The 25,829-nt window shown below is 39.3% G+C and overlaps 1 protein-coding gene across 1 annotated transcript in view; it reads right to left on the reverse strand.

The window, feature by feature from the left end:
- Positions 1-2,934: 2,934 nt before the first annotated feature.
- LAMC1 (laminin subunit gamma 1) overlaps positions 2,935-25,829 on the reverse strand; it is a 245,097-nt gene continuing 222,202 nt past the window's right edge. The window contains exons 17-28 of the mRNA XM_053693980.1: positions 24,289-24,467; positions 23,477-23,633; positions 21,717-21,922; positions 17,054-17,133; positions 16,767-16,904; positions 16,096-16,240; positions 14,842-14,991; positions 14,578-14,692; positions 14,217-14,416; positions 6,357-6,515; positions 6,180-6,279; positions 2,935-4,773 (exon numbers count right to left, since the gene is read on the reverse strand). Coding sequence (XP_053549955.1) covers positions 4,517-4,773; positions 6,180-6,279; positions 6,357-6,515; positions 14,217-14,416; positions 14,578-14,692; positions 14,842-14,991; positions 16,096-16,240; positions 16,767-16,904; positions 17,054-17,133; positions 21,717-21,922; positions 23,477-23,633; positions 24,289-24,467 — 1,886 coding nt within the window. The 3' untranslated portion in view covers positions 2,935-4,516. The remainder of the gene's footprint in view (positions 4,774-6,179; positions 6,280-6,356; positions 6,516-14,216; positions 14,417-14,577; positions 14,693-14,841; positions 14,992-16,095; positions 16,241-16,766; positions 16,905-17,053; positions 17,134-21,716; positions 21,923-23,476; positions 23,634-24,288; positions 24,468-25,829) is intronic.

Consider the following 25,829-nt stretch of genomic DNA (forward strand, 5'->3'; position numbering starts at 1 on the left):
AATCATATCAGAAATAGCATCAGGAACTGGAAAAACCTCTGAAGTAAACACAGGAGGTTTATAAACAGAATTTAAACGTTTACTAGTTTTAGTATCAAGAGGACTAGTTTCCTCAATATCCAAAGTAATCAACACCTCTTAACAAAGAACGAATATACTCCATCTTAAAGAGATAAGTAGATTTGTCAGTATCAATATCTGAGGTAGGATCTTCTGAATCAGATAGATCCTCATCAGAGGAGGATAATTCAGTATATTGTCGGTCATTCGAAATTTCATCAACTTTATGAGAAGTTTAAAAATACCTTTTACGTTTATTAGAAAGCGGAATAGCAGAGTCTTCTGAATCGCATCAGCAATAAAATCTTTTATATTCACAGGGATATCATGTACATTAGATGTTGAAGGAACAACAGGCATTGCACTAGTACTGAAGGATACATTCTCTGAGTGTAAAAGCTTATCATGACAACTATTACATACCACAGCTGGAGATATTATCTCCACTAACTTACAACAGATACACTTAGCTTTGGTAGAACTTATCAGGCAGCAGGGATCCAACAGTGGTTTCAGAGACAGGATCAGATTGAGACATCTTGCAAATGTAAGAGAAAAAAAACAACATATAAAGCAAAATGATCAATTTCCTTATATGGTAGTTTCATTAATGGGAAAAAAATGCCAACAGCAAAGCCTTCTGAGCATAGAAAAAGGCAAGAGGCATATAGGAAGTGGGTTTTAAATAATGAAAATATTTGGTGCCAAGTATGATGCACAACGCAACATCCGGAAATGACGCAACTCACATCATGGCAGACGCAACCTTGTGCAAGGAAACCTGGCGTCAACTAAGACGCCGGAAATTATGAATTTGCGACACTGAACGTACCTTTGCACCAACAAAAATTCTTGTGCCAAGAACGACGCAAATAAATATCAGCATTTTGCAACCACGCAAGCCTAATTTTGCCCACGAAAATTTATGAAAAAACAGTAAATTTGAAAAAAAAGAGACTATACCCCAGGTAAAAAAAAATAACTTCCTAAATATGTTTACAAAATTTTGAAACTGATAGTCTGCAAAAGGAAATATACATAAACCTGACTCATAGCAAATATAAGTACAATACATATATTTAGAACTTTATATTAAAACAAAGTGTCAAACCATAGCTGAGAGTGTCTTAAGTAATGAAAACATACTTACCAAAAGACACCCATCCACATATAGCAGATAGCCAAACCAGTACTGAAACAGTAACAGTAGAGGTAATGGTATATATATAAGAGTATATCGTTGATCTGAAAAGGGAGGTAGGAGATTAATCTCTACAACCGTTAAAAGAGAACCTTTAAAAAGATTTCCCGTGAGGAAAACCATAAAATCAATAGGCGATACTTTCTTCACATCTCTTCACTGTACTCTGAGAGGAATCGGGCTTTAAAATGCTGAGAAGCGCATATCACAGAAGAAAATCAAGCACAAACTTACTTCACCACCTCCATAGGGAGGCAAAGTTTGTAAAACTGAATTGTGGGTGTGGTGAGGGGTGTATTTATAGGAATTTTGAGGTTTGGGAAACTTTGCCCCTCCTGGTAGGATTGTATATCCCATACTTCACTAGCTCATGGACTCTTGCCAATTACATGAAAGAAATATACATTTCACTTGTTTTCTTCAAATACTTACTTTTTAATCCTGACAGCCGCTGCAGCGATTCCTCCGTCCATCGCAAGCCCCCTTCTCGGGTCCAAAATGACGAATCCGGCTTCCTCCAATCACGGCATTGCCTCAGGCCAAGATTCCCCCGGGGGAGAAGCTGTGATTGGAGGAATGTCTAAAATGACATTCACTTTAAAGGTGCACACTCATTTTATGGCTATGCTGCAGGCAGTACACCATGTGACTATAACATGGTACAGTGGGCGTCTGCAGAAATTGTTCCTGGGGGGGGGGGGTGCAAAATGTGCCCAGACAATATTTATATTTGCTAAACTTAAATACACAATTATACACTACTTTTTTGGTGGGGTGTAATAAAATGAATATCTTTATCCAGACTCCTTATAGATGAAATAAGGAGCATATAGTTGTATTTATTCATTTATTGTGTTTTGCATTATACAATTATGACAAACAAAATCAAAATTAAACACAAAAGTTAAAATATAAAGCCTAAAACTGCTAACAGTACATTACCTAAGATATGCAAAATGTACATTTCTCTATTTGTGCTATTGGCAAAACTTTTAACAAACTATTCCAGTATGTGAGTAGGAGGACTCTGCACAGAAAGTGTTAACTTAGAGCAGGTTGCTATTAATGAGATACCTTACTCTTTGCTGCTGTTAAAAAGGTGGTGGGAGTGGAATTATATATTTATAACATGGAAGTAATGGTGTAGAGTTTAAGATCACTGGCACAGTGAACCCCCCCCCCCCCCCACAACTACCTGTGCAGAGGATCTGACTATACGACTGTGCCTGCACATACCAGATGCACATTCCCTTGCAAGTCCAGGGACTAGCATCCTGATTGGCTGCTTATATTCCCTTTCCAACAAAATGGGGATACTGAGGAAATGTTAAGGTAAAATACCTTTTTTTTTTTTTTTTTTTTTTTTTTTTAACATAGAGATGTTCAAGTGACATTTTCTAATCAAGGTATCCAACAGAAACCGCACTTTGCAGAACAAAATAACAATCCAAGCTAATGTATTGAAAACATGAAAGTGCTTCTTTATTTCTTCATTTAAGAATTCAGTACACACTGTATATGGCCATGTGAAACCCGTTCGTTAACATAAACATTCTCTATGACATTTTCTAATCAGTTTTTTACAGATATGCGTCATCACTTGGGTATTATATCCTTTTAAGTTTAATGTCCCTTTTAAAGAAGATCATGAAATAAAAACAGGACTCGCAGTGTAAGGGGTTACAAATATTCACTTTATTATAAATAAGAAATACTGTTTTATACATAAAAAAGGTGTTGTGATTTTTTTTGTTGAACCCCTTTTCCCCTGGACAAAAATGACCACAGATGACCCTCCCTTTTTTTTTTGAACAGGCTGTTGTTCCAGTAACAGTCCATTGCTTGCTGCTTATTAATAAAGGGGATTACCATGTTTGATGCCAGAGATGTCCCCATCATCCATTTCGACACATCTCTGGGTAGCGGAGGGTCCTTAAAAGTGGATATTAACATTAATAGGGTTAAACCTTGTCAAAACAGAGGAAACAGACACGTTAGGGAGCTCAGGGGGTGGCTGAGGATTTGCAATATGACCCCTGCAGGTGTGTCTGCGTAAAGAGGTTTGTGTTACGTGTTTTGGGGAGACAGACAAGGGGATGAAATAGAGAATGGGAGGTTCGGGGAAACAATGTAGTGAATAGCATAGAAAAGACAAATGCTATGAAGAATGTTTTCCTAATCCTCCTTCCCCCAACTAGGAATATATTTACACAAAGAAAAGGCAAAACTGAAAGGAAAGACATTCAACTTGAGTTATAATCCAGATACAAAAATATAGAACACTCACAGGAATCAAGCAAATTCAAAATCATTAATAGCACCAGTGTCATTTAAAGGGTTACTCCCCCCCATACAGGGTGGGGTACAGAGGGATTATTGTACTGAAGGAGCACATGTAACAGAGGACTGGCATCTCAGAACTGTGAAGGGGGAACTGACCACAATGGCCCTGCACCATTCATTCTTCATGTTCTGTTCTGACATGCCAGGTCAAACGTATCTGCTGTTACAAATGATCGTGATTTTTTGCCCTGGGTGGTAGCAGCCACAATGTGTACTTCTGCAAATAGCTATTCTGCAGTTCCTACATTAGAGGACCCCTCTTTGTAGCAAATTAAGAAGTCCACCCCCTACATCTTTGGGGCGCAGTGCTGTCAGGGCTAATACTGGCTTGATTGGCTAAGCTACAGGGCAGTTGCCCAGGCAGTTGGTTAATGAGGAACATGGTAGTGTATGTGTATACTGAACATTTTTACAAAAAGAATATTGCTGCAAAACCCTCTTACGTACGAGGTCTGCAGAGCATAGCTTCATATTAACCACTTGCATGCCAGAAAGGCTGTTAACACATTGCATCTCAGGTATCTTCAGCACTGATGCAGTTAACTCTTTAACCTTCCCCCTGGACTGAGAAGAATGCCATAGCCCCCCTCTCCCTGGTGTGGAAAAAGAGGCTTGCAGAAGCCTGCAGGCAGTCATTCCTCTCTCCATGTCGTAAATGGATGGAGAAGCATAAGAAAGTTAATGTGGACGCCTCACCTACAAGTGAGATGGGGTTGATAATTTAGGTGGAACACATTTTCAAATGTTGACCCCAAACTCTTCAGTTCAATATTCAGCGGGCATGGAGTGGACAGTGTATAGGGCAGACAGTCTGGGGTGGGTGAATAATAAGGCACTTCACAGCCAAACGTGGGTGTTGGTGAGGAAGGTGATGCAAGTAACCCTCCTCCTTTCTTCCCATAGGGCCTGGCTTTAGGGCTTCTCAATAGACGGGGTGTTGTAGCAGCCAGGGGGCAGAGTGTTTTTAATGTCCTCCAAGTTGTCTATGTCCCGGAGAATCTGGTCAATGTCTCGTTTATAAGAGTCAAGTGCTGCGTCCTGCAGCCGCGCCGACTCTTCCAGCTCAGCCACTTTGCGGTCCAGATCACTATCACGGAGCTGAGACTTTGCATCGTCCAATGTCCTCTCTAGCTCGTTGAGCTTTCCAACATCCACAGAGTCCAGCTGACCTATGATCCCAGCAGCAGTGGGAAAAGGAAAAGAAGATTAAAGATTTTGATGAAAATATTTGACACACAAAAGTAAATCACAAAGAATAAGCATCAAGATGACAAAAGGGGAAATACTACATATAAATGGGTGTATTTGTACAAGTGGGTAACACAGCATCTATGGAAGAGAATAAATACAAACTTATATAATTGCACCATACATGGGATGTTATATGAAGCAATTCCTGTATTACTATGTTTGCATTTATGTTCACTTTCTAAATTAATGGAACACATGGTAGCTATGTAGAAGAGCCACCTTATGACTTAAAGGGACGTTAACACTATTGTAAAGAGAGCTAGATAGATGGATAGATAGATGTTTTTTATTGTAGAAGCAAGTGTCCTATCATCCTCTTCTGTGTTTAGGATTAAGGGCATTAAAGTGCTAGAAACAAAGGGGGCTTTCAGTCATGAAGTTTAAAAAACCTCATGCTGAAAGTTCCTTAATTTGCAGCAAGTTTTTGCAGAGCTCAGCGCCTCTGGTTGCCACGACAAAACGCCAATAAGGTGAAGTTTTCACCTCTTAGCCAATAGCTGTGCGGGCCAATTAGCAAAGAGAGAGAGGATATAAGCACTTCAAACACTGGCTGACTACAAACAAGGAACAGGTTCACTATAACACACTGGAACAAGGAAATTGAACGCTGATAGAGGTTGTAATGTCACACGCTCATCTACAATACAGTATACAGTGATACTGTCAATGCGCATATAAATGGACTGAACTTTGCTATGAGTAGCAGGAGATATCTTTCTCACTGGTATGAAGTCTCGCACATGCTCAGTAGCAGCTGGTGCCTAAAATAGTGTGCAACTGTGCATATAAAGAGATGCAGATTTTAACGGAAGTAAATTGGAAAAATGTTTTTTTTTCAAATTGCATGCTCTATTTGAATGATGAAAATTTAAAGGGACATCCCAGTCATAATTGGAATCCACATGGATGCATTTCAGTTTTAAACAGAAACATTTTTGCAATATACATGTACTGGCAAAAATGCTCCTAATAAAAGCAATTGTTTTTTTTAAATGTGTATTTAAGTATGCACCGTGCACCAGTGTTTTAAACACAGCACAAGCTCAGAGAGCCTAAGGTGCTTGTACCGTCTGGAAATGACTCAATTTGTTTATTGCTGACATGATACAAGCCCCATAGGCCCTCTGAGCAGCTGCAGTATTTAAAATGCTGGTGCACTGAGAATATCTAACTATGCTTGATATGCACGTGCAGAGAAAAATGTTAACACTAAAACAGTGATAACTAATTTTAGTTGTTCCTGCTAAAACCATACAAGGTCAGCAATGGTTTAAGCAGAGGTGCATGAACTTTGCAAATTTATGTTCAATGAAAAAAAAATTACCAAGCTTGCTTAGCAATTCAACGATCATGCCTAGGACCTCATTTACAGACAGCTTGGCTTTCTGTGCATTCCTTTCAGCTTCTTTTGCTGCATCAGAAGCCTGTGGAATAAAACAGAAAAGTATCAATACCCAAGAAGCGCGCCCATAACAAGCAAACCGTTTAGAAGTGTACATACCATTTGTGCCATCATCATGTCCTGGCCAGCCTCCGTCTGCTTTTTATTCAGCAGGTTCTCTGCATCCTGCAGCTGTCGTAGCATTTCTTGCAGCTCCCCATCCAAGTTGGTCACTTCATTAAAAGTATTGTCAGCCTCTTCCTTTGTTTTGGCAGCATTCTGAGGGAACAGAATAGCAATTAGTATGAAACTTCAGCTTTGGTTGGAAGACTATTAGTTAGAACAAGTAGACACTGAATCACTTCCTGCAGTAAAAAACAGACTGTGTGTAATCGCTCACTGTGGCACAATTCTTTCAGTATTACAGCAGTTAAAAAGCTAAGATATGGGGGGGCGATTATCTAAACTTTGACAGATCAGAAGTGATTTTTCATGCCGATACTCGCAGGGGCTGCCCAAGTTGAATTATCTTAAAAAATGGTCAGTTTCTGCAAGTGGCGAGATGTCTCCTATTAAAATGAAAAGAGCTCATTGTAAAGGGAAACTTTGCTGCTGTGTAGGGCGAATCAAGCAGGGGGTGCACTTTAAAAATTAAATCACATTACGCTGCTTTTTGCATATAGAATCTTACAAGTGCCTCTATTTTCATATGCATGTGTTTTTTCTATTAGGGTATTAATATTTGTGCCATCATCAAAATGAAAAATTAATTTCATTCTTTAAGTACATAAATAGCAAAAAATCTAAGAAGGATAATATAGGTACATTAAAATGCGTGGAGGGTAGCATGATAAATAATGACAGGGAGAAGGCTGAGGTACTAAACCAGTTTTTTTCTTCAGTATACACAAGAGAGGAAACATTGAATGATACTTTGGAACAGAATAGAACATGCCAGTCCATACCACTAACTGGGTTTTGTTTAGAGGATATCAGGAAAAAACTGGAAAATATTAAGGTAAATAAAACTCCAGGCCCAGATGGAATACACCCAAGGGTGTTAAGGGAACTTAGCACTGTTATAGACAAACCTTTACTCTTAATTTTTCAAGACTCATTATCCTCAGGCATGGTACCCCAGGATTGGCGTAAAGCTGATGTGGTGCCATTCTTCAAAAAGGGAAGCAGGGATGATCCAGGAAGCTATAGACCAGTTAGTCTGACATCAATAGTGGGGAAGATATTTGAAGGGATTATAAGGGATTATATTGATGAGCATATTCGTGTAAACAAGATTATGAGTTCTAATCAGCATGGCTTTAGGAGAAATAGATCATGTCAAACTAATCTAATTAGATTCAACGAGGAAGTAAGTAAAAATATAGATAAAGGGGAATCAGTGGATGTGATATACTTAGATTTTGCAAAGGCATTTGATACAGTGCCACATGAGAGATTAATGCACAAAATTAAGGGACTGGGAATAGCTGAAAATGTTAGCTCATGGATAAATAACTGGATAAAAGATAGGGAGCAACGAGTAGTAGTAAATGGATCATACTCAGATTGGACAAAGGTAATCAGTGGCGTCCCCCAGGGATCAGTACTGGGCCCTGTTCTTTTTAATATTTTTATAAATGACTTGGAGCAAGGATTAAATAGCGACATCTCTATTTTTGCAGATGATACTAAGTTAAGTAAGGTCATAAGGTCAGAGCAGGACGAACTGTCTTTACAAAGGGATTTGCTAAAATTAGAACTATGGGCAAGTGAATGGAAAATTAGATTTAATACGGAAAAATGCAAGGTTCTACATTTTGGAAGTAAAAATAAGCAGGCTACGTATTTTTTAAATGGGACAAGACTTAGTCAAACTCAGGAGGAAAGGGATTTGGGAGTAGTAATAGATAACAAGCTAAAGATGGGTGCACAATGCAGGGCAGCGGCTTCAAAGGCTAATAAGATACTAGCATGTATTAAAAGAGGCATTGATTCAAGGGAGGAAAGCATAATTCTGTCATTATATAAAGCCCTGGTAAGACCTCACCTTGAGTTTGGAGTGCAGTTCTGGGGACCAATTGCTAAAAAAGATATTGCAGAACTAGAAAAAGTTCAGAGAAGGGCCACAAAGCTAATAAGGGGATTGGAGAAATTAACCTATGAGGAGAGGCTAGCCAAACTGGGTCTGTTTTCTTTAGAAAAAAGGCGCTTGAGAGGTGACATGATTACTTTATATAAATATATTCAAGGCCCATATACAGAGATGGCAGAAGCTCTGTTTATTCCAGGAAAATTGTTTCTGACAAGAGGTCATAATTTAAGGTTGGAGGAAAGGAGATTTAATCTCCTGCAACGGAAACGTTTTTTCACTGTGAGAGCAATAAAATTGTGGAACTCATTACCAAAGGAGGTAGTGAATGCCAATACCATAGATACATTTAAAAATAGTCTGGATAAGTTTCTGTATACAAACAAAATTCATGGATATGATTGCTAGTATTAAATGGGTCACATTTTAATGGGGTTATTTAAGCTTAACTGGAGCTTTTTGTAAGTATTTTAGATTTGTATTGGTTGAACTCGATGGACTTCAGTCTTTTTTCAACCTTATCTACTATGCTACTATGTTATCTTATGTTAATATTTTGAGTTTTTTTTAAAAAAAAAAAGCTTGACAGCTTTTAGTTTGTGAGAAAAATCAGCGAAAACTGTAAACCAGAAATGTTTACAGAATTACACTAGGGCTTGAGAGAAAATTTCATACACACCCAAGGAACAACCATGTTCAGCACATTTTACAAAATAACTATTACGATTTGTATTTTGTACTTATAAATACAAATTTATATGTGTTTCTGCAAATCCAGTGTACTTAAACTACATTTTACGCTGTGCATATTTAATGTTTTAATCCTGTGTAATTTACATACAATTTTTACGTTTTTGATTTAATACGATTTTTGGTGATAAATGTAATGATTTTTGATACACCTTAACAATATAATTTGTTCCTGCATATATGTGAATGAGTCAATTATTTGTTTTGTAAGAATTTTAAATTACGAATTTTATTGTGCACTTTTGTAATGTAGCATCTCCTTCCCATATGAAAATGCAGAATACACCCCATAGAAACCTAGAATTTCACCAACCCAGAGACCTTTAGCTCATCGTCCCCGTGGACTTAAATCTCCTATCTGTAACCCTTCATTACCAAAGAGCTCAGAAATGCACTGATCGCCACCGCAGTGGTTTAATCTGCATTTCCTAAACGGCATTTAATAATTTTAAACAATGTATCCATGTTTCAAGTTACTGGTCTCGTAAAGCAACAATGGCCGCCAATCAATACTTTAGAAACCCTAAATAAAATATAAAACGTGTGGCTATTAAATTAAAATGTCCAGCGGCACAGTGCCAGATTTAGGTAAGGTTGCAGAGTACCCTGTTATCTTCTGTTTTCCTCTCCAGAGAACTTGACTTGTGGCCACCTCTTAAGCCCACCCACCAGTAGTCCTCCAACCAAGTTTTTTTTTTTTTTTAAATAGCGCCCCAAACCTTTTGGCACACATGCCTAGTTCTGCTTTTTTTACTGGGACCATCCCAGTCTTAGAGGGATAATAAACAGTGCTCGTTTATTAAAAAGAAATATGTTAAATCAAAGTAAACAAAAAATAAATTGTGTTAAATAGCAAACAAGCTATATATTTTCTTGCAAACTGAGCACTTGGAATTTCTTGTTGTAGCCACTGCCCACAGGATGATGAGAGAGAATACATCTTTGGAACTTAAAGGGACAGTCTAGTCAAAATTGAACTTTCATGATTCAGATAGGGCAATGTCATTATAAAGAAACTTTCCAATTTACTTCTATCATCAAATTTGCTTTGGCCTCTTGGTATTCTTTGTTAAATGCTAAACCTAGGTCGGCTCATATACTAAAATTCTAAGCCCTTGAAGGCCACCTCTTATCTCAGTACATTTTGACAGTTTTTCACAGTTAGACTGCGCTAGTTCATGTGCATCATGTAGAAACGTGCTCACTCCTGTGGAGTTATTTATGAGTCGGCACTGATTGGCTAAAATGCAAGTCAGTCAGAAGAACTGAAATAAGGGGCTATGTGCAGAGGCTTAGATACAAGGTAATCACAGAGGTAAAAAGTATATTAATAAAACTGTGTTGGTTATGCAAAACTGGGGAATGGGTAATAAAGGGATTATCTATCTTTTTAAACAATAAAAATTCTGGCGTAGATTGTCCCTTTAAGGTGTGTTATTCAAATATTAAAAGGGACATTTTACACTAGATTTTTCTCTGTATAAATGTTTTGTAGATGATAAATTTATATAGCCCATCTGGTGGTGTTTTTGTAACAATGTATAGTTTTGCTTATTTATTAATAACATTGTGGTGATTTTCAGACTCCTAACCAAGCCCTACAGTGTCAGATGTATTCATGTGTTTACAAACTCCTTCTGGCTACTGTTTATGTTATCTGTATTTTCATATCCAGGGAAAGGGGGAGGGGGGTAGTGTCTGCTCTTCCTGATTTCCCAGCCCGTTTCACGGGGTGTCCCAGCCTAACATCATCAACAGTGCTAAACTGAGAGCTTCTAAGTAAGTTTTTAAAAGGTTTCATACTGGATTTTTAGATCAGTATCTGTGGATATTCTTCTTTATAGTAGTGTCTATTACATGCAGTTATATAACAATTGGTGTATAAAGTTCCCTTTTATTATAACATATTAAAAATTAATAATTATTAAAAATTATTATAGATACTTTAAAATATTCTAAATCCATAGAATATATATATTTTACAGTGTTCCAATGTTCATTAATAGCTCAGTTCGGGTTAGCACGATTATAGGCGTTAGGTTTCTTTAGTTTGCATGCTCCATTGGGGAGAATAGTTAATGCGGTCGAGTTAACGTGTAATGCACGTGCTGCCTGACGCACGCAAATAGCGAAGTTTACACTTGAGCAGAAGCGCTACATCGCATGCCACTTGTAATCTAGCCCTAAATGTTTAAAATGATTTTGAAACAGGACATTTATAAAATTGTTCACAACTTGTCCATAGGGACAGACTGGTCAGTGGCCAATGAAAACAAATCCAACTGGTTGGATGATAAAAAGAAACGTCTCAAAAATAAGAGACAACAACTGATGATTTAGAGCTTGATAAATCTTTGCTCTTAAAATAATCTTACTTAGATCACATTTTTAACCCTCTGTTGTCAGTGGTGAGGGCTGACTTAATAAAGTCAAATATTTTGGATTGTTCATTTTAAACCAACAATTGCAAACATATCTGTGTCATCAACGTTCAAATCTTTCAGCTCTCCAGAGGGCAAGTTGTGTCAGTCTTTTAATCAGGGTGTACTATTCTGCAAGCTCAGTGTCTTTACTATTGTAAACGTTTTCTTGTCTCTCTCTTGTTTATTTGCAAAGCTGGCAGCCGCATGAGCTAAGCAGTTAATGAGTACATGTAAAAAAATAAGTATCACCGAGCATTTAAAGGGATACTAAACCCACATTTTTACTTTCATGATTCAGACAGAGCATTCATTTTTAAGCAATTTTCTAATTTACTCATATTATCAATTTTTCTTCATTCTACGCCTTGCAGCTCCTCACAGAAGGCAGGGTAACCCCTGCATTCCGCCTACTGGAGCAAACGCAACGCTGAGCAAAGGAAGAAGAACATGCCCACACTTCAAGACCAGATGACCCAACCACAGACAGGAAGGAAGGAGACTCCGCCACCGCTAAGTAATGCTATTAGGCTAAAGAGTCCACATCCGGAAGAAACCTCAAGTGAGGACGCAAATCGTTCACCACTGGGAAAACTAGACCACAGAGGTGATACACATCTCCTAACTCCAAAGGAATGGAAACTACGGTTCCGAGTCCCCAGAGACCTTTAAGAACCATGACGACGTCTGAAAAAACAAAACAAAAACCAGACCCGTATCCCAGGCTAACAGCCAGAAAAAGCCAACCTTAGATCGGAACTCACAACCCTCCGCTCTGGAGCGTTGGATCTACATACTAGGCCCCATACTTCGAAATAGGATACGAGCCCGGAGTCCATTTCAATAGGCCAAGTGACATTCAGAATCCGACAGGATTCAATCAGCACCACGAGGGTGACATGAACCCAAGTAACAGCAGAAAGCGCCCGACCAGTACCTGCCTGGTATAAAAACACTCCAGAACTGTCCAAGGTCCAAGAAAATTCGACCCGAAGGTTCGATAAATAAACTAGAAAACATAACTCTGTTATACAAAAGTGCGCAACTACAGTGGAAGTGCCCACGCGACCACAAAATCGCAAGTATCGGTTCCAGAAATGAACGCTCCCAAAACGGAAGTTTATCAGACATGAGCTTTAAGAAAAACAAATCAAACACATCCTAACAAATCAAACACATCCTAAACGTCTAATCCAGCATCTAAGGCCTCGGATCCCTCGGCCCACTAGGACTGGAATCCTCTAACATCGCCAAAATATGTCTTAAAAGGACACAAAGACGTGCTAGCCTATAACGGAAGGCAAAATCATCCCTCGCCGGATCAATGTAAGACCCCGGCCCCGAGGTTGGGACCCCTGAAGCCTCAGAGGCCAACGCTTCCCCAGTAGGCAAAACCGAATCAGGCGATTCCACGCCCGACGGGCCCTGGTTAACAGAACACGGACAGTATCTTAAAAATATTTCACTTTGGAGATATAAATGAGCCAGCGCCATAGAAATGGCCATGCGGAATCGTGCCGTAACCTCTGGAGGAAACAAGCCACCTTCCGGAGGAGTAAAGGCCAAAGGGACACCTGCTTGCATAGCCAAGAAAGGGTCTGGGGCACACGCCTCACAGGACATGGAAACCTTGGAGGCGGATGGCTCAAAGCACTCTAAGGACCCCGATTCGGGGAGAAGAGAATACTCTAGAACGGCAATCAGAACATAACTGATAGGCATGGGTAACCCGGGCCATTTCATATTCATCACAGAACGTATTCTCCGTATCGGAGACATCCGTGTCTAAAATATCAGAATCCTCCATAATCTTGGGATTACAAAAATGGCAAACACTTACTGGCACCCTTTTTACACCCCCAATGGCGGGGCACTCACCACCTCCTGTGAACCAGACAACCCACGAGCAGACTCTCTCTGTCGCCACACAGTCAGCATACAGAAGTAAGAAACAACGTAACCGTACCCGTCACGAGGTGCACCTTGCCAGTCACAAAAAGGGTGCGCAATCTCAAGAGATCGCGCCATTAAGATAAAGCCGTTATGTTCCGTAAAAGCCATGAGCCTAAGTATTGCTACACATTAGCAGATAGAACCATATAACAAACATGATTAAAGTCCCCCCTGTTAAATAAACCCCCTCAGGAGATATTAACCCATGATTCATTTTTAAGATCAAAGGAGTCCCACTGACCCTACCTTCTTTCATTAACATTACATGCACATATTGAAATAAAATGAAACGATCTTACCGGAATCCGCGCCGTGGAACAGGAACACGGCCCTTTAAGTGTTACAGATAGTAGCCTCGCTTCTGACATGTACTTGAGTGAATAAAGGCAGGCAGCTAAACTCGTCAACACTGATTGCCAAGAAGCTGTTAATATGAGTCGGGATGGTTTCGCAGAAAGACTCTCCCTGCATCTCTGGACTCTAACCTTCATCCATGCTCTCAATGAGAGGCTGACAGGATTACTTAAAACTCCAGTTCTATTTCGAAGAGTACTACCCTCCATAAGAGACTATATCGAACTTCTGACACTTCTCTGCCAACCTCCTGTGACAAAAGGCAAGGAATGAATGGGGATGAGGGAAGTGTGTGTGTGTGGGGGGGGATTTTAAGCCTTTGGTTTCAGGATAATATACATTATATAAGCTCACAAAATGAGCAGTAACACAACCTTATCTATGATGCTATAGCATCTTTACCCAACAAGTTACCTTTTGGACGGCATTTGCTATCTTCTCTGCCTCCTCTGCCTTATTTTTCGCACCTAGTGCATCGGCATTTGCGTTTCCCAGTGCACTCTCTGCATGTCGTGTTTTGTTGTTGGCCTCAGCAATGGTTTGCGTTATCATAGGGATCTTCCGTAGCGCAGCTTCTGCTGCTGTTTTATTGTCATTCACACGTTTGTCAAAATCTAAGAAAGGGAATTAATGAGGATTACAGTACAATGACCAGCAAGCCACACAACTAAATTATGAGACAAATGGTACATGAGCAGGATTCTGTTCTTTTCTCTTATAAATGTCATGTCGCTTCTTTTTCCCCATACTATTATAATAAAGAGGAACATCTCACCTCTTAGATTATTTAATATTTCATTAGCCTCTTGTAACGTTGTACGTCCTTTTTTTGCTGCCTCTTCTGCCTGGGCTTTCGCCGCATCAGCTCGGGCCAGAAGTTGATCTGCAGTCTAATAAAAAACATCAAGAGAAAGGGGTAGAAATTTATTAGAGGAAGGATTTTGTGGAAGTCTTTTACTGATTTACAGCACATATTGTCCGATTGTGACTCCCTGGAGTGCTTCTCACAAGAAATGTAATATTGCTAGGGGGTACTGACCTGCTGTTCAGTTTTGCTTTTGTCCAGCAGATTTTTAACTTCAAGCTCCCGGCTCCTCATATCGTCCCGCAGATCATCGTAGTCTTGCAGCTTTCTGTCAATCAGCAGATCCAGCTCCTCGGCCTCTTTCTGAATCTTCCCTGCCTCCGCCTGGCACAAAGATTATAGGATTAATACTCAGACAAACCCACTTATAAACGAACATATAAATACGGATTCCTTATAGCGGCATTTAAGTAAACAAACATTAACATTTTACATTACAGGGTATCTATGTACACAGCAGTAATAACATATGGCTAATTTTAAAATGCTCAAACGGCTATTTAGCTTTTAATTATGGCAAGTAGGCAGTGCAGTCAATGGAAAATGTCTTGTGCAGCTATTTCATTCAATATATGTTACACACTGGTTATCTTAGATCATATGGCCTCTGACCAGCAACAGCAAATGAGACTAGATTAACTGGATTTGCACAATATTAGAAAAAATATTCTAACAGAAATTATACTTTAAACACATCTATTTTTTATGTATATATTTTGTATTACAGAGTGTAATTAACCCCGTACAGTACAATGCGTACATGAAACCTGACTTTAATATCCCCTTTACACTTAGACCACATAATTTAAAAGGGACAGTAACGTCAAGCTTAAATGTTCATGATTCAGATAGAGAATGCAATTTTAAACAACTTTCCAATTTACTTCTGCTTAGTTCCTTTGGTATCCTTTGCTAAAGAGTAATCGTAGGTGAGCTCAGGAGGGTGCATGTCTTAATAATAGTTGCAAACTGCTGCAGCAGAGTGTCTGTAGCATTCTATGGCCGCAGTGTTGTATAACATTGCTATAAACCTTGTTGCAAAAAAACAGCTGCCAGATGGTTAAGGACAAGTGCACGATCCATAGCTCACCTAGGGTTAATGTTTAACAAAGGATACCAACAGAAAGTTCTTTAAAACTGTATTGTCTATCTGATCCATTTAATAATTGTAAGGTTACTGTCCCTTTAACGTCTCTATGAACATAAAATTATAAAGTTAAGTCTTTCCAGGGGATCTATTTATCTCAGATTCACAAAGTCCAATGTAAACCTATATAGTTCTGCCCCTTTATCTTGTTAGATGACCCACTGAACACTACATGACGACACTTTCATCTGTAAGGTTTCCCACCTGTGTCAGCAGTGATAAAATCTGAGCCACATGTGCGCAGAATCTGAATCCTTACCAAAAGTTTAGACTAGAATTACCTGTAAAGCAGCTGTGTCGATTAAAGGGACGCTGGTCAGGTTGGCATAAATCTGAAGTGCCCGGTTTCCTGCCTCCTCAGCCTCTGCATGTACCTTACTTGCTTGTTTCTCCAACTCACGGGAAATATTCTTCGCTTGCGCATACCTGAATATGGATAGACAATAATAAATATTTAGATAGTACTAGAAACAGCCTAGGATATTGAATGTGTACATTAATATGCAAAAAAACCAACATTGTACAAAAACATAGCTTTTATTCTTTGTAAAGAACGAGTATCCAGACATTTATAGTGGGTAGAAATTGTGACTATACAGAGATTTTACAATACAACATCACACAGCAGCACAGTCACAATTAATGATCTCGATCAAATGTGAGTTTTTCAACATTCTGGGATAGATGGGGTTAACCCATTGTATGATAGAAAGTATACAAAGTCTAAAGGCAGTTTTGTCCCATAACCACCCTGGTGATGTGCGCCCTTGGATACTGATGCACATAGGACATTATGTCAGCACTGTGATAATGACATTATAGTAACATTGACGCTGTAATATTACAGACGGCAAAATTCCCAATTTTAACAAAATGAAAGTAAATTGCACTTGAAAGAAAAGTGAATTGCAAACACAATAATTTATGACTATTGCCACCAATGCTCACTCACTTCTTGTTAAGTTCTTCAATCTCTGCTGCCGTCTGGTTCTCTGCACCAAGAGTTTTCAGTAATAAACGGTACGCTTCGTTGGCGGTTTCATTGGCTTCCTTCGCTGCTTTTTCGATCTCGTTTGCTTCTTGCATATGTCTGGAAGATAAAGAGACAAAAATGTTGTGATTAAAAGGCCAGACGCCAGCGTCACTTAATACAGGGTTACATTTCTTATACGGTAATATCTGCCACAAGCTACACTATCAATGCCAGTGTTATTGAATGTGTCTGTATTAAGTGCTCACCTCTCAGCTAGTCTTTTAGCTTCCTCTGCCAGTAGTGTCATATTATTGGGATCTCCAGTGGTGTCTGGTGGCGTAATGGTCTGCAGAAATGAAGAGAAAAGAAAATGTTTTAGCCAGGGTACTTTCCTTTCTACTCTAGAACTCATAGCCCTGGCAGAATCTAATTGTGAGATTAGGTAGCCTTAAAGGGACGGTCTACACTAAAATTGTTATTGTTTAAAAATAACAAGAAATAACAATAGATTGTTATTCCCCAGCTTTGCACAACCAACATTGTTACGATTAATATACTTTATAACAGTTAACTCTCTACATTTCTGCTTGTTTCTAAGCCACTACAGACAGCCTCTTATCACATGCTTTTTCATTTGCTTTTCACAACAGGGGAGTGCTAGTTCATGTGAGCCATATAGATAAAATTATGCTCACGCCAGTGGGTTGTGCACAACACAGCACTAATTGGCTAAAATGCAAGTCAATAGATAATAGTCATGTGATCAGGAGGCTGTCAGAAGAGGCTTAGATACAAGGTAATCACAGAGGTAAAAAGTATATTACTATAACCGTGTTGGTTATGCAAAACTGGGGAATGGGTAATAAAGGGATTTTAATCTTTTAAAAGAATAAAAATTCTATTGTAGACTGTCCCTTTAACGTTAAAGGGACAGTGACACTGAACCCAAGTTTTTTCTTTTGTGATTCAGATAGTGCATGCAATTTTAAGCAAGTTTCTAATTTACTTCTATTAGCAAATGTTCTTCATTCTCTTGGTATCTTTACTTGAAAAGCAAGAATGTAAGTCTAGATGCCAGCCCATTTTTGGTGAACAACCTGGGTTGTTCTTGCTGATTGGTAAATAAATTCATCCACCAATAAACAAGTGCTGTCCAGGGTTCTGGACTTTCTTTTTCAAATAAAGATAGCAAGAGAACAAAGACAAATTGATAATAGGAGTAAATTAGAAAGTTGCTTAAAATTGCATTCTCTATCTGAATCACGAAAGAAAAAAATTTGGGCTCAGTGTCCCTTTAACCCCTTAACGACCGAGGACGTGCAGGGTACGTCCTCAGAAAAAAGGCAGTTAATGCCTGAGAACGTACCCTGCACGTCCTCGGTGTATAAAGCAGCTGGAAGCGATCCTGCTCGCTTCCAGCTGCTTTCCGGTTATTGCAGTGATGCCTCGATATGGAGGCATCCTGCAATAACCTTAAATGGCCATCCGGTGCAGAGAGAGCCACTCTGTGGCCCTCTCTGCACCGGACATCGGTGGCCGGTAACGTTGGTGGGTGGGAGCTGACTTGGGAGGCGGGTGGGCGGCCATCGATGGGCCGGGTAATGTAGAGGGGGGCGGGATTGGGGGCGGGGGCGATGGGGGCGCGCACAGGCGCGCGCGCGTGCATGCCGGGTGGCGGGCGGGCGCGTGCACGGGGCGGGAGCGGGTGGGAACCGCTACACTACAGAAAAGTTTCAGGTACAGCTTTTTATTAAAAAAAAACAAAACAACAGTAAAGGTATCTAGGAGGGGGTGGGGGTTTGTTCTTTGGTGGGTAGGGGAGCTACACTACAGAAAATGGGGAAAAAATGAAAAAGCAACTGTTTTTTTTTATAAACTGGGTACTGGCAGACAGCTGCCAGTACCCAAGATGGCGGCCATTAAGGCAGAGGGGGAGGGTTAGACAGCTGTTTGGTGGGGGATCAGCCAGGTTGGGGGCTAAGGGGGGCTCCTACACAGCAGCATATGTAAATATGCTTTAAAAAAAACCTCAAAAAGCCTAAATATATATTTTATTTTAGTACTGGCAGAGTTGCTGCCAGTACTTAAGATGGCGGGGACAATTGTGGGGTGGGGGAGGGAAGGGAGCTGTTTGGGAGGGATCAGGGGGTCTGATGTGTCAGGTGGGAGGCTGATCTCTACACTAAAGCTAAAATTAACCCTGCAAGCTCCCTACAAACTTCCTAATTAACCCCTTCACTGCTAGCTTTAATACACGTGTGATGCGCAGCGGCATTTAGCGGCCTTCTAAGTACCAAAAAGCAACGCCAAAGCCATATATGTCTGCTATTTCTGAACAAAGGGGATCCCAGAGAAGCATTTAGAACAATTTGTGCCATAATTGCACAAGCTGTTTGTAAATGATTTCAGTGAGAAACCTAAAATTGTGAAAAATTTAACTTTTTTTTTAATTTGATCGCAATTGGCGGTGAAATGGTGGCATGAAATATACCAAAATGGGCCTAGATCATTACTTGGGGTTGTCTACTACACTACACTAAAGCTAAAATTACCCCAAAAAGCTCCCTACATGCTCCCTAATTAACCCCTTTACTGCTGGGCATAATACACGTGTGGTGCACAGTGGCATTTAGCATCCTTCTAATTACCAAAAAGCAACACCAAAGCCATATATGTCTGCTATTTCTGAACAAAGGGGATCCCAAAGAAAAATTTACAATCATTTATGCCATAATTGCACAAGCTGTTTGTAAATAATTTCAGTGAGAAACCAAAAGTTTGTGAAAAAAATTGTGAAAAAGTGAACGATTTTTTGTATTTGATCGCATTTGGCGGTGAAATGGTGGCATGAAATATACCAAAATTGGCCTAGATCAATACTTTGGGATGTTTACTAAAAAAAAATATATACATGTCAATAGATATTCAGGGATTCCTGAAAGATATCAGTGTTCTAATGTAACTAGCGCTAATCTTGAAAAAAAAATGGTTTGGAAATAGCAAAGTGCTACTTGTATTTATTGCCCTATAACTTGCAAAAAAAGCAAAGAAGATGTAAACATTGGGTATTTCTAAACTCAGGACAAAATTTAGAAACTATTTAGCATGGGTGTTTTTTGGTGGTTGCAGATGTATAACAGATTTTGGGGGTCAAAGTTAGAAAAAGTGTGTTTTTTTCCATTTTTTTCTCATATTTTATAATTTTTTTTAAAGTAAATTATAAGATATGATGAAAATAATGGTATCTTTGGAAAGTCCATTTAATGGCGAGAAAAACGGTATATAATATATGTGGGTACAGTAAATGAGTAAGAGGAAAATTACAGCTAAACACAAACACCGCAAAAATGTAAAAATAGCCTTGGTCCCAAATGGACAGAAAATGGAAAAGTGCTGTGGTCATTAAGGGGTTAACCTTTATTTTTTTCAAGACACAGACATTTGTAATACATTTCTGGACACGCAAACTTCATGTGGCATAAAGGAAGGCACGTTCTAGGCATAATGATCATTAAAATTAAATATGTGCACAACAAATAATTGAATATAATTTTGACAACTGTTATAATTAACATGTAGTAATCAAATTAACATTTTGGAAGTCAGATTTTATTTGCTTACATGTCTCATAGTTTAGAAGTGTGTTTAGCAATATTTGTCCCTTTATGCCACACAAAAATGTTGTTTATTAACATGAACTGATCTGATGCTAAACGAGTTTTGAATTGGCCAGAAGCAAGGTATAATGGATATAAATGTGCCAGACACGCATCTGAAAACCTTAAAGGGACACTGAACCCAATTTCTTTCTTTTGTGATTCAAGTAGAGCATGCAATTTTAAGCAACTTTGCAATTTACTCCTTTTATCAAATTTTTTTAATTCTCTTGGTATCTTTATTTGAAAAGAAAGAATGTAAGTTTAGATGCCGGCCCATTTTTGGTGAACAACCTGGGTGGTTGTTGCTAATTGGTGGATAAATTCACCCACCAATGCTGAACCAAAATTTTGCTGGCTCCTTAGCTTAGATGCCTTCTTTTTCAAATAAAGATAGCAAGAGAACGAATAAAAAATGATAATAGGAGTAAATTAGAAAGTTGCTTAAAATTGCATGCTCTGTCTGAATCACGAAAGAAAAAAAATTGGGTTCAGTGTCCCTTTAAGGCAACAGTAAACCCCCTGCGATTTTTATGTGTATAAAATAACTTTGCAATATATATTTTTTTATTTCCCCCCCTTTGTGTAATTTAGCAATGAAAATGAAGCAATTTCTAATTCTCAGAACTTGAATTGCACCATGTTGATGACTTAAGGCTAGCCATGCTACATATATCCTTAATTGGCTTTATCAGATGACATCTGTAAACCAATGCATTTTATACTAACTATATGACAGTGACTAGCCTTGTTGTCTGCCGACTAAAGCCCAGATAAGGCAAATGGTGGATGGAGTTTGGCTATTGAAAAATAATTGCAATAAAAAAGTTAATTTGTTTAAAAAAAACGTTTATACTTGTCCAATATGTTATTCTATAGCAACACCAAAGAACTGTGGTCTTGTGATTACAAAGGTTTATTAAGTTAAGTGGGTCATAGGGTAGTTTTCTATCATTTAAAAAATACATAACTAAATAATAATAATAAAACAAAATGGTCAGCTATTAGATCCTCGCTGAAAATGGAACAGAAATAAATGCTGCTTCTTTTCTGAAAGGCAGAATAATGAAATACACACTGAATGAATGCAGTTGCATTATGTTGCTCTAGTCCACGGGTCAGCAAACTTGGGCCCCCAGATGTTTTGGAACTACATTTCCCATGATGCTCAGACAGCCTAAAGAGGCATCATGGGAAATGTAGTTCCAAAACATCTGGGCCCAAGGTTGCTAACCCCTGCTATAGTGCACCTGATTTGCTTGCTGGAACTCACCACATTAGCAATAGCTACTTTGGCTCTCTCCAACTGTTCTCTTGCAGAATCAATTATCAGCTCTGTGCTCTCCACACGGTCTCGGGCTTCCTGCGCCTGCTTATCTGTATCACGGATCATATCTCTGATGTTCTGCAGACGCTCCAGTTGGGAACTTAGTGTGGAGTTTATCTCTCCCAGCCGATCCAGCATACCCTGATCCACATCTAAGGGAAAGAGGGACAAATTCAAGTTAAAGGGACATGAAACCCCAATTTTTTTTTTCATGGTTTAGATAGAACACACATTTTTAAACAACTTTTATTCTCTTGGTATAATTTGTTGGAGCAGCAATTCACTTCTGATTTATAACTGAACATATAGGTGAGCCAATGACAATTGGTATATATATGCAGCCACCACTCAGCAGCTAGAACCTAGGTTCTTTGGTGCTCCTGAGCTTTCCTAAATAAACCTTTCAGAAAAGGATAACAAGAGAAGGAAGCAAATTAAATAATAGAAGTAAATTGGAAAGTTGTTTAAAATTGTATGTTCTGTCTAAATCATAAATGTCTATTTATGACTTTACTGTCCCTTTAAGTTTGCTCTCAAGGAAACAAAGCTGAGATTTTGGTTTACATATATAGGGCTCCCCCTTTTCTGATTGTGCTCTGGAATTCATGTTTAAAAATACATCTAGCACAGTCAGGAGATTTAATTTAATAGGGACATAAAGGTGTCATTTGAAACATATAGCAATGCATTCCCACCTCTGTTAATAGCATCACTGCAATATACTTATGTTTGCAAAAATGCTTCTTTCAAATGTTACCATTGCATTTACGTGAAAGCTCCGAGTGCTGGCGGTGATGTCATAGAAAGATATCTGCATTCACTACATAAACCGATATTGCACATGCGCGAGCAATCTACTGTAGTATCGGCAAAACGTTATAACTCTTCCAAACAGCATTTATACAAACATAACATACTGGAAAAAAACTTCCAAATGAATTTGAAATGTACTGATGTGCCTCCTTAAAGGAACATTTTGCTCCAAATTAATTCCCCTTAAAATTGTAATTACGATAAATGTTATTTAATTATTATACATATACTTTCACTATTTATGCTAACTGAAATGTAACCATGGAAAATTGTGTTTTTACCAATATCCCAAGAGAGGCCGAAGTAAACCTAGAAACGCTTGATAACGGAAGAAACAGTTACCTTTTATAGAGGCAAAATCCAAGTCTCCGTCACAAAGTAAAAAGCAGTAACGAAGAGAGAACATAAATAAAAATAAGTACTTTGTTTACATTACTGAAAGTTAATATTGCCAAGAGGACAGCATAGTCTGAGACCTCTGAAGTGTTTTGCGCAATAAACCATGTTCTTTTTCTTAAAGATAAACTTTATCTTTGATAAAGCACGTTGTTTATTGCAGGAAACGCGTCAGCGGGCTCGGACTATGCTGTCCTCTGCAATATTAACTTTTAGTAATGTAAACAAAGTACTTATTTTTATTTATGTTCTCTCTTTGGCACTGCTTTTACTTTGTGACGGAGGCTTGGATTTTGCCTCTATAAAAAGCTAACATTTTTTTCCGTTGTCGAGCGTTTCTGTCTAACGACCTGAAGCCTATTTGACAAAAGGTTTGAAGAATCGAATACCCCCGGATGGGAATACCCTCTCTGATTGGGTGAGTGAACCAATTTATTTAACTTACGTTTTAAGAAGTTAGCCTAGACATGATCAGCAGATAGAAAACATCTTATTACCTTTGCTGCTTTGCGCATCCAGGAGGAGGTCACTCACGGCCTTTTCTGCTTCTCGCAGCCGTTCTTCGAAACCCTGATCTGTCACAGTTTCATCTCCAGTCCCCAGGTTTTTCAGAAGCTCCTCCAGTTCCTGCAGTTTCTCCCTCTGCTCTATCGCCTGGAGGTAGAACCCATAACGGAGCGTTAATTTAGCTAATGCGCCCATTATTCCTGGGAGGGTCACACAGTCACATAAAGCATACAAAGTAATGTTAACATACACAGCTTACAGGAGAGAAGGGACAGACTTGAATGACAGGGATTTACAATAGGCTTTCCCAAGAATCAGTTAAAGTGACACAGAGGTGTAAAAAGAAAATGCTCGCAAACTAGTTAATCGCATAGTTAATGTTAAAGCTCAAAAGCATACCTAGGTAGTATCGGGTGCAGTAATGCACTTCTGGGAGCTAGCTGAACTTATCAGACAAGCCAACGACAAGAGGCATTTGTGTGTAGTCACCAATCAGCAACTAGCTCCAAGTAATGCATTGCTGCTCCTAAGCCTACCTTTGCATGATTTTCAACACAGGATACCAAGAGAACAAAAGTAAATTAAAACCAGTAGTATATTAACATTACATTCTCTATATGAACCATTAAAGTATAATTTTAATTTTGATGTCCATTTACATTTTTTGCTGTCACATTATCTTTGTGCAGATACACTGTAACCCACAAATGCTCATTTCTAAGACATTTGCAGGATTGTATACGAATATATGTTTTCAGGTGATACTACTAGAAAGCAACTTACAGGATCATTCTGGGCTCACCTTATCCTTAACCAAGCGGTAGCAGGCTGGGCATTCCTGGCACCCAGGGCCTGATCTGTTATAGAAATAGTTTTCCTGACATTGGTCGCAACGGGTACCCACAAAGCCGTCCTTACACTCGCATCGCCCGTCATCCTTACACTGCAGGGAAAGCGAGCCCTCGGGATCACAGTCACATGCTATGAAGAGGATTAAAAACGCTAATTACCAACACTGCTCGGTATCAGGTGTAGAAAAATATCAATGTATGTTACCAAGTAGGGAAATCAGTGTACGGGTCCACTCATTGTTAAAAGGATATTGTACTGTTAAATATTACCCCTTTCACTGTGTTCCCAACAATCAGTTTAGCTGCCAGAATGTGTGTCTGTGAATATGTCTGGTGAGAAGTCCAACTATTAATATAAAAAATATACCAAACATCACAAAATAAAAACAATGTGAAAATAAATGTGATGATTCAAAAAGAATAAAAAAACAAAGGTAAAGGTTAAAAGTTCATATAAGGATATGCGTATTCTTGTTGAAACTTCTGTGACTCTTTGTATCCTTGGAGTTTCTCAAAGGAAAGGAAAAAGAAAAAGCAACATAGTGTAATTCTGTGATGATTTCCAGAAATGTATCAAACTTGTGGCCAAATGCCTACTCACATGAACTAGAGCTTACGACCAAGCTCAGGGAAATGCGCACACTAAGGTGACCACGTGTCCCGTATTGCCCGGGACAGTCCCGCATTTTGAAGGTCTGTCCCGGGTCCCGGGTACTGCCATTCATTGTCCCGGACTGACTGACTGAAACTGACAGCACTCTGACAGCACTGAAACAGCCACGCGGATTGACTCACTCTCACTGACTAAGACTTTAGGGCACGGGCGGCTTGTTGCCGGCTTCCCGCAACGCAGATAGTGAGAGTGTTGAGACTCCTCCCAGACGCTAGACATGATCATCCCAGGGGGCAGGGGGCCAGACTGACCAGAGGTGCCGCCAGTGGCCACCTGGCCAGTAAGTTGAGGGAGCCGCTTACGGAATCCGGATATGAATTTATGTATGCACGATTCACCCGCCACCCCTCTGGTTGCCGTTTAGACTCTAGCTCTAGCCTACTATATAATGTGATATGTCGCTGGCTGCGTGGACAGTTGGACCTGGCCCGTGGACGTTATTGGAGTCGAGAGTCAAGACCGGTGGAGTGCTGTTGCTGTGCATGACAGTTGGACTGAAGCCAAGCCGACGAGGAGCAGGAGAGAGTGCAGGTCCTTATGTCCCCTTAATATTAAACATTGTAGAAACCTACACTTATTTTTCTTGATTTGATTTGTTTACTAGTCTTTTTAAATTGTTCTGTATAACATGAAATGCATATTTATGTAGCTACTGGGGGGGGGGGGGGGTTTCCTGTGTGATATGCCCCTCTGTGTGATATGACCTCTGTACTCTCATGCCTGGCAACGTCTCCTACAGCTCATATTCAGCTTCTTTCCCATAAAAAGCCTTGTGGATATGTTATCTACAGTACAGGTGCCCAGTGTATGTGATGCTGG

Source organism: Bombina bombina, chromosome 10 (assembly GCF_027579735.1).
Source record: "Bombina bombina isolate aBomBom1 chromosome 10, aBomBom1.pri, whole genome shotgun sequence".
NCBI classification, from domain to species: domain Eukaryota; kingdom Metazoa; phylum Chordata; class Amphibia; order Anura; family Bombinatoridae; genus Bombina; species Bombina bombina.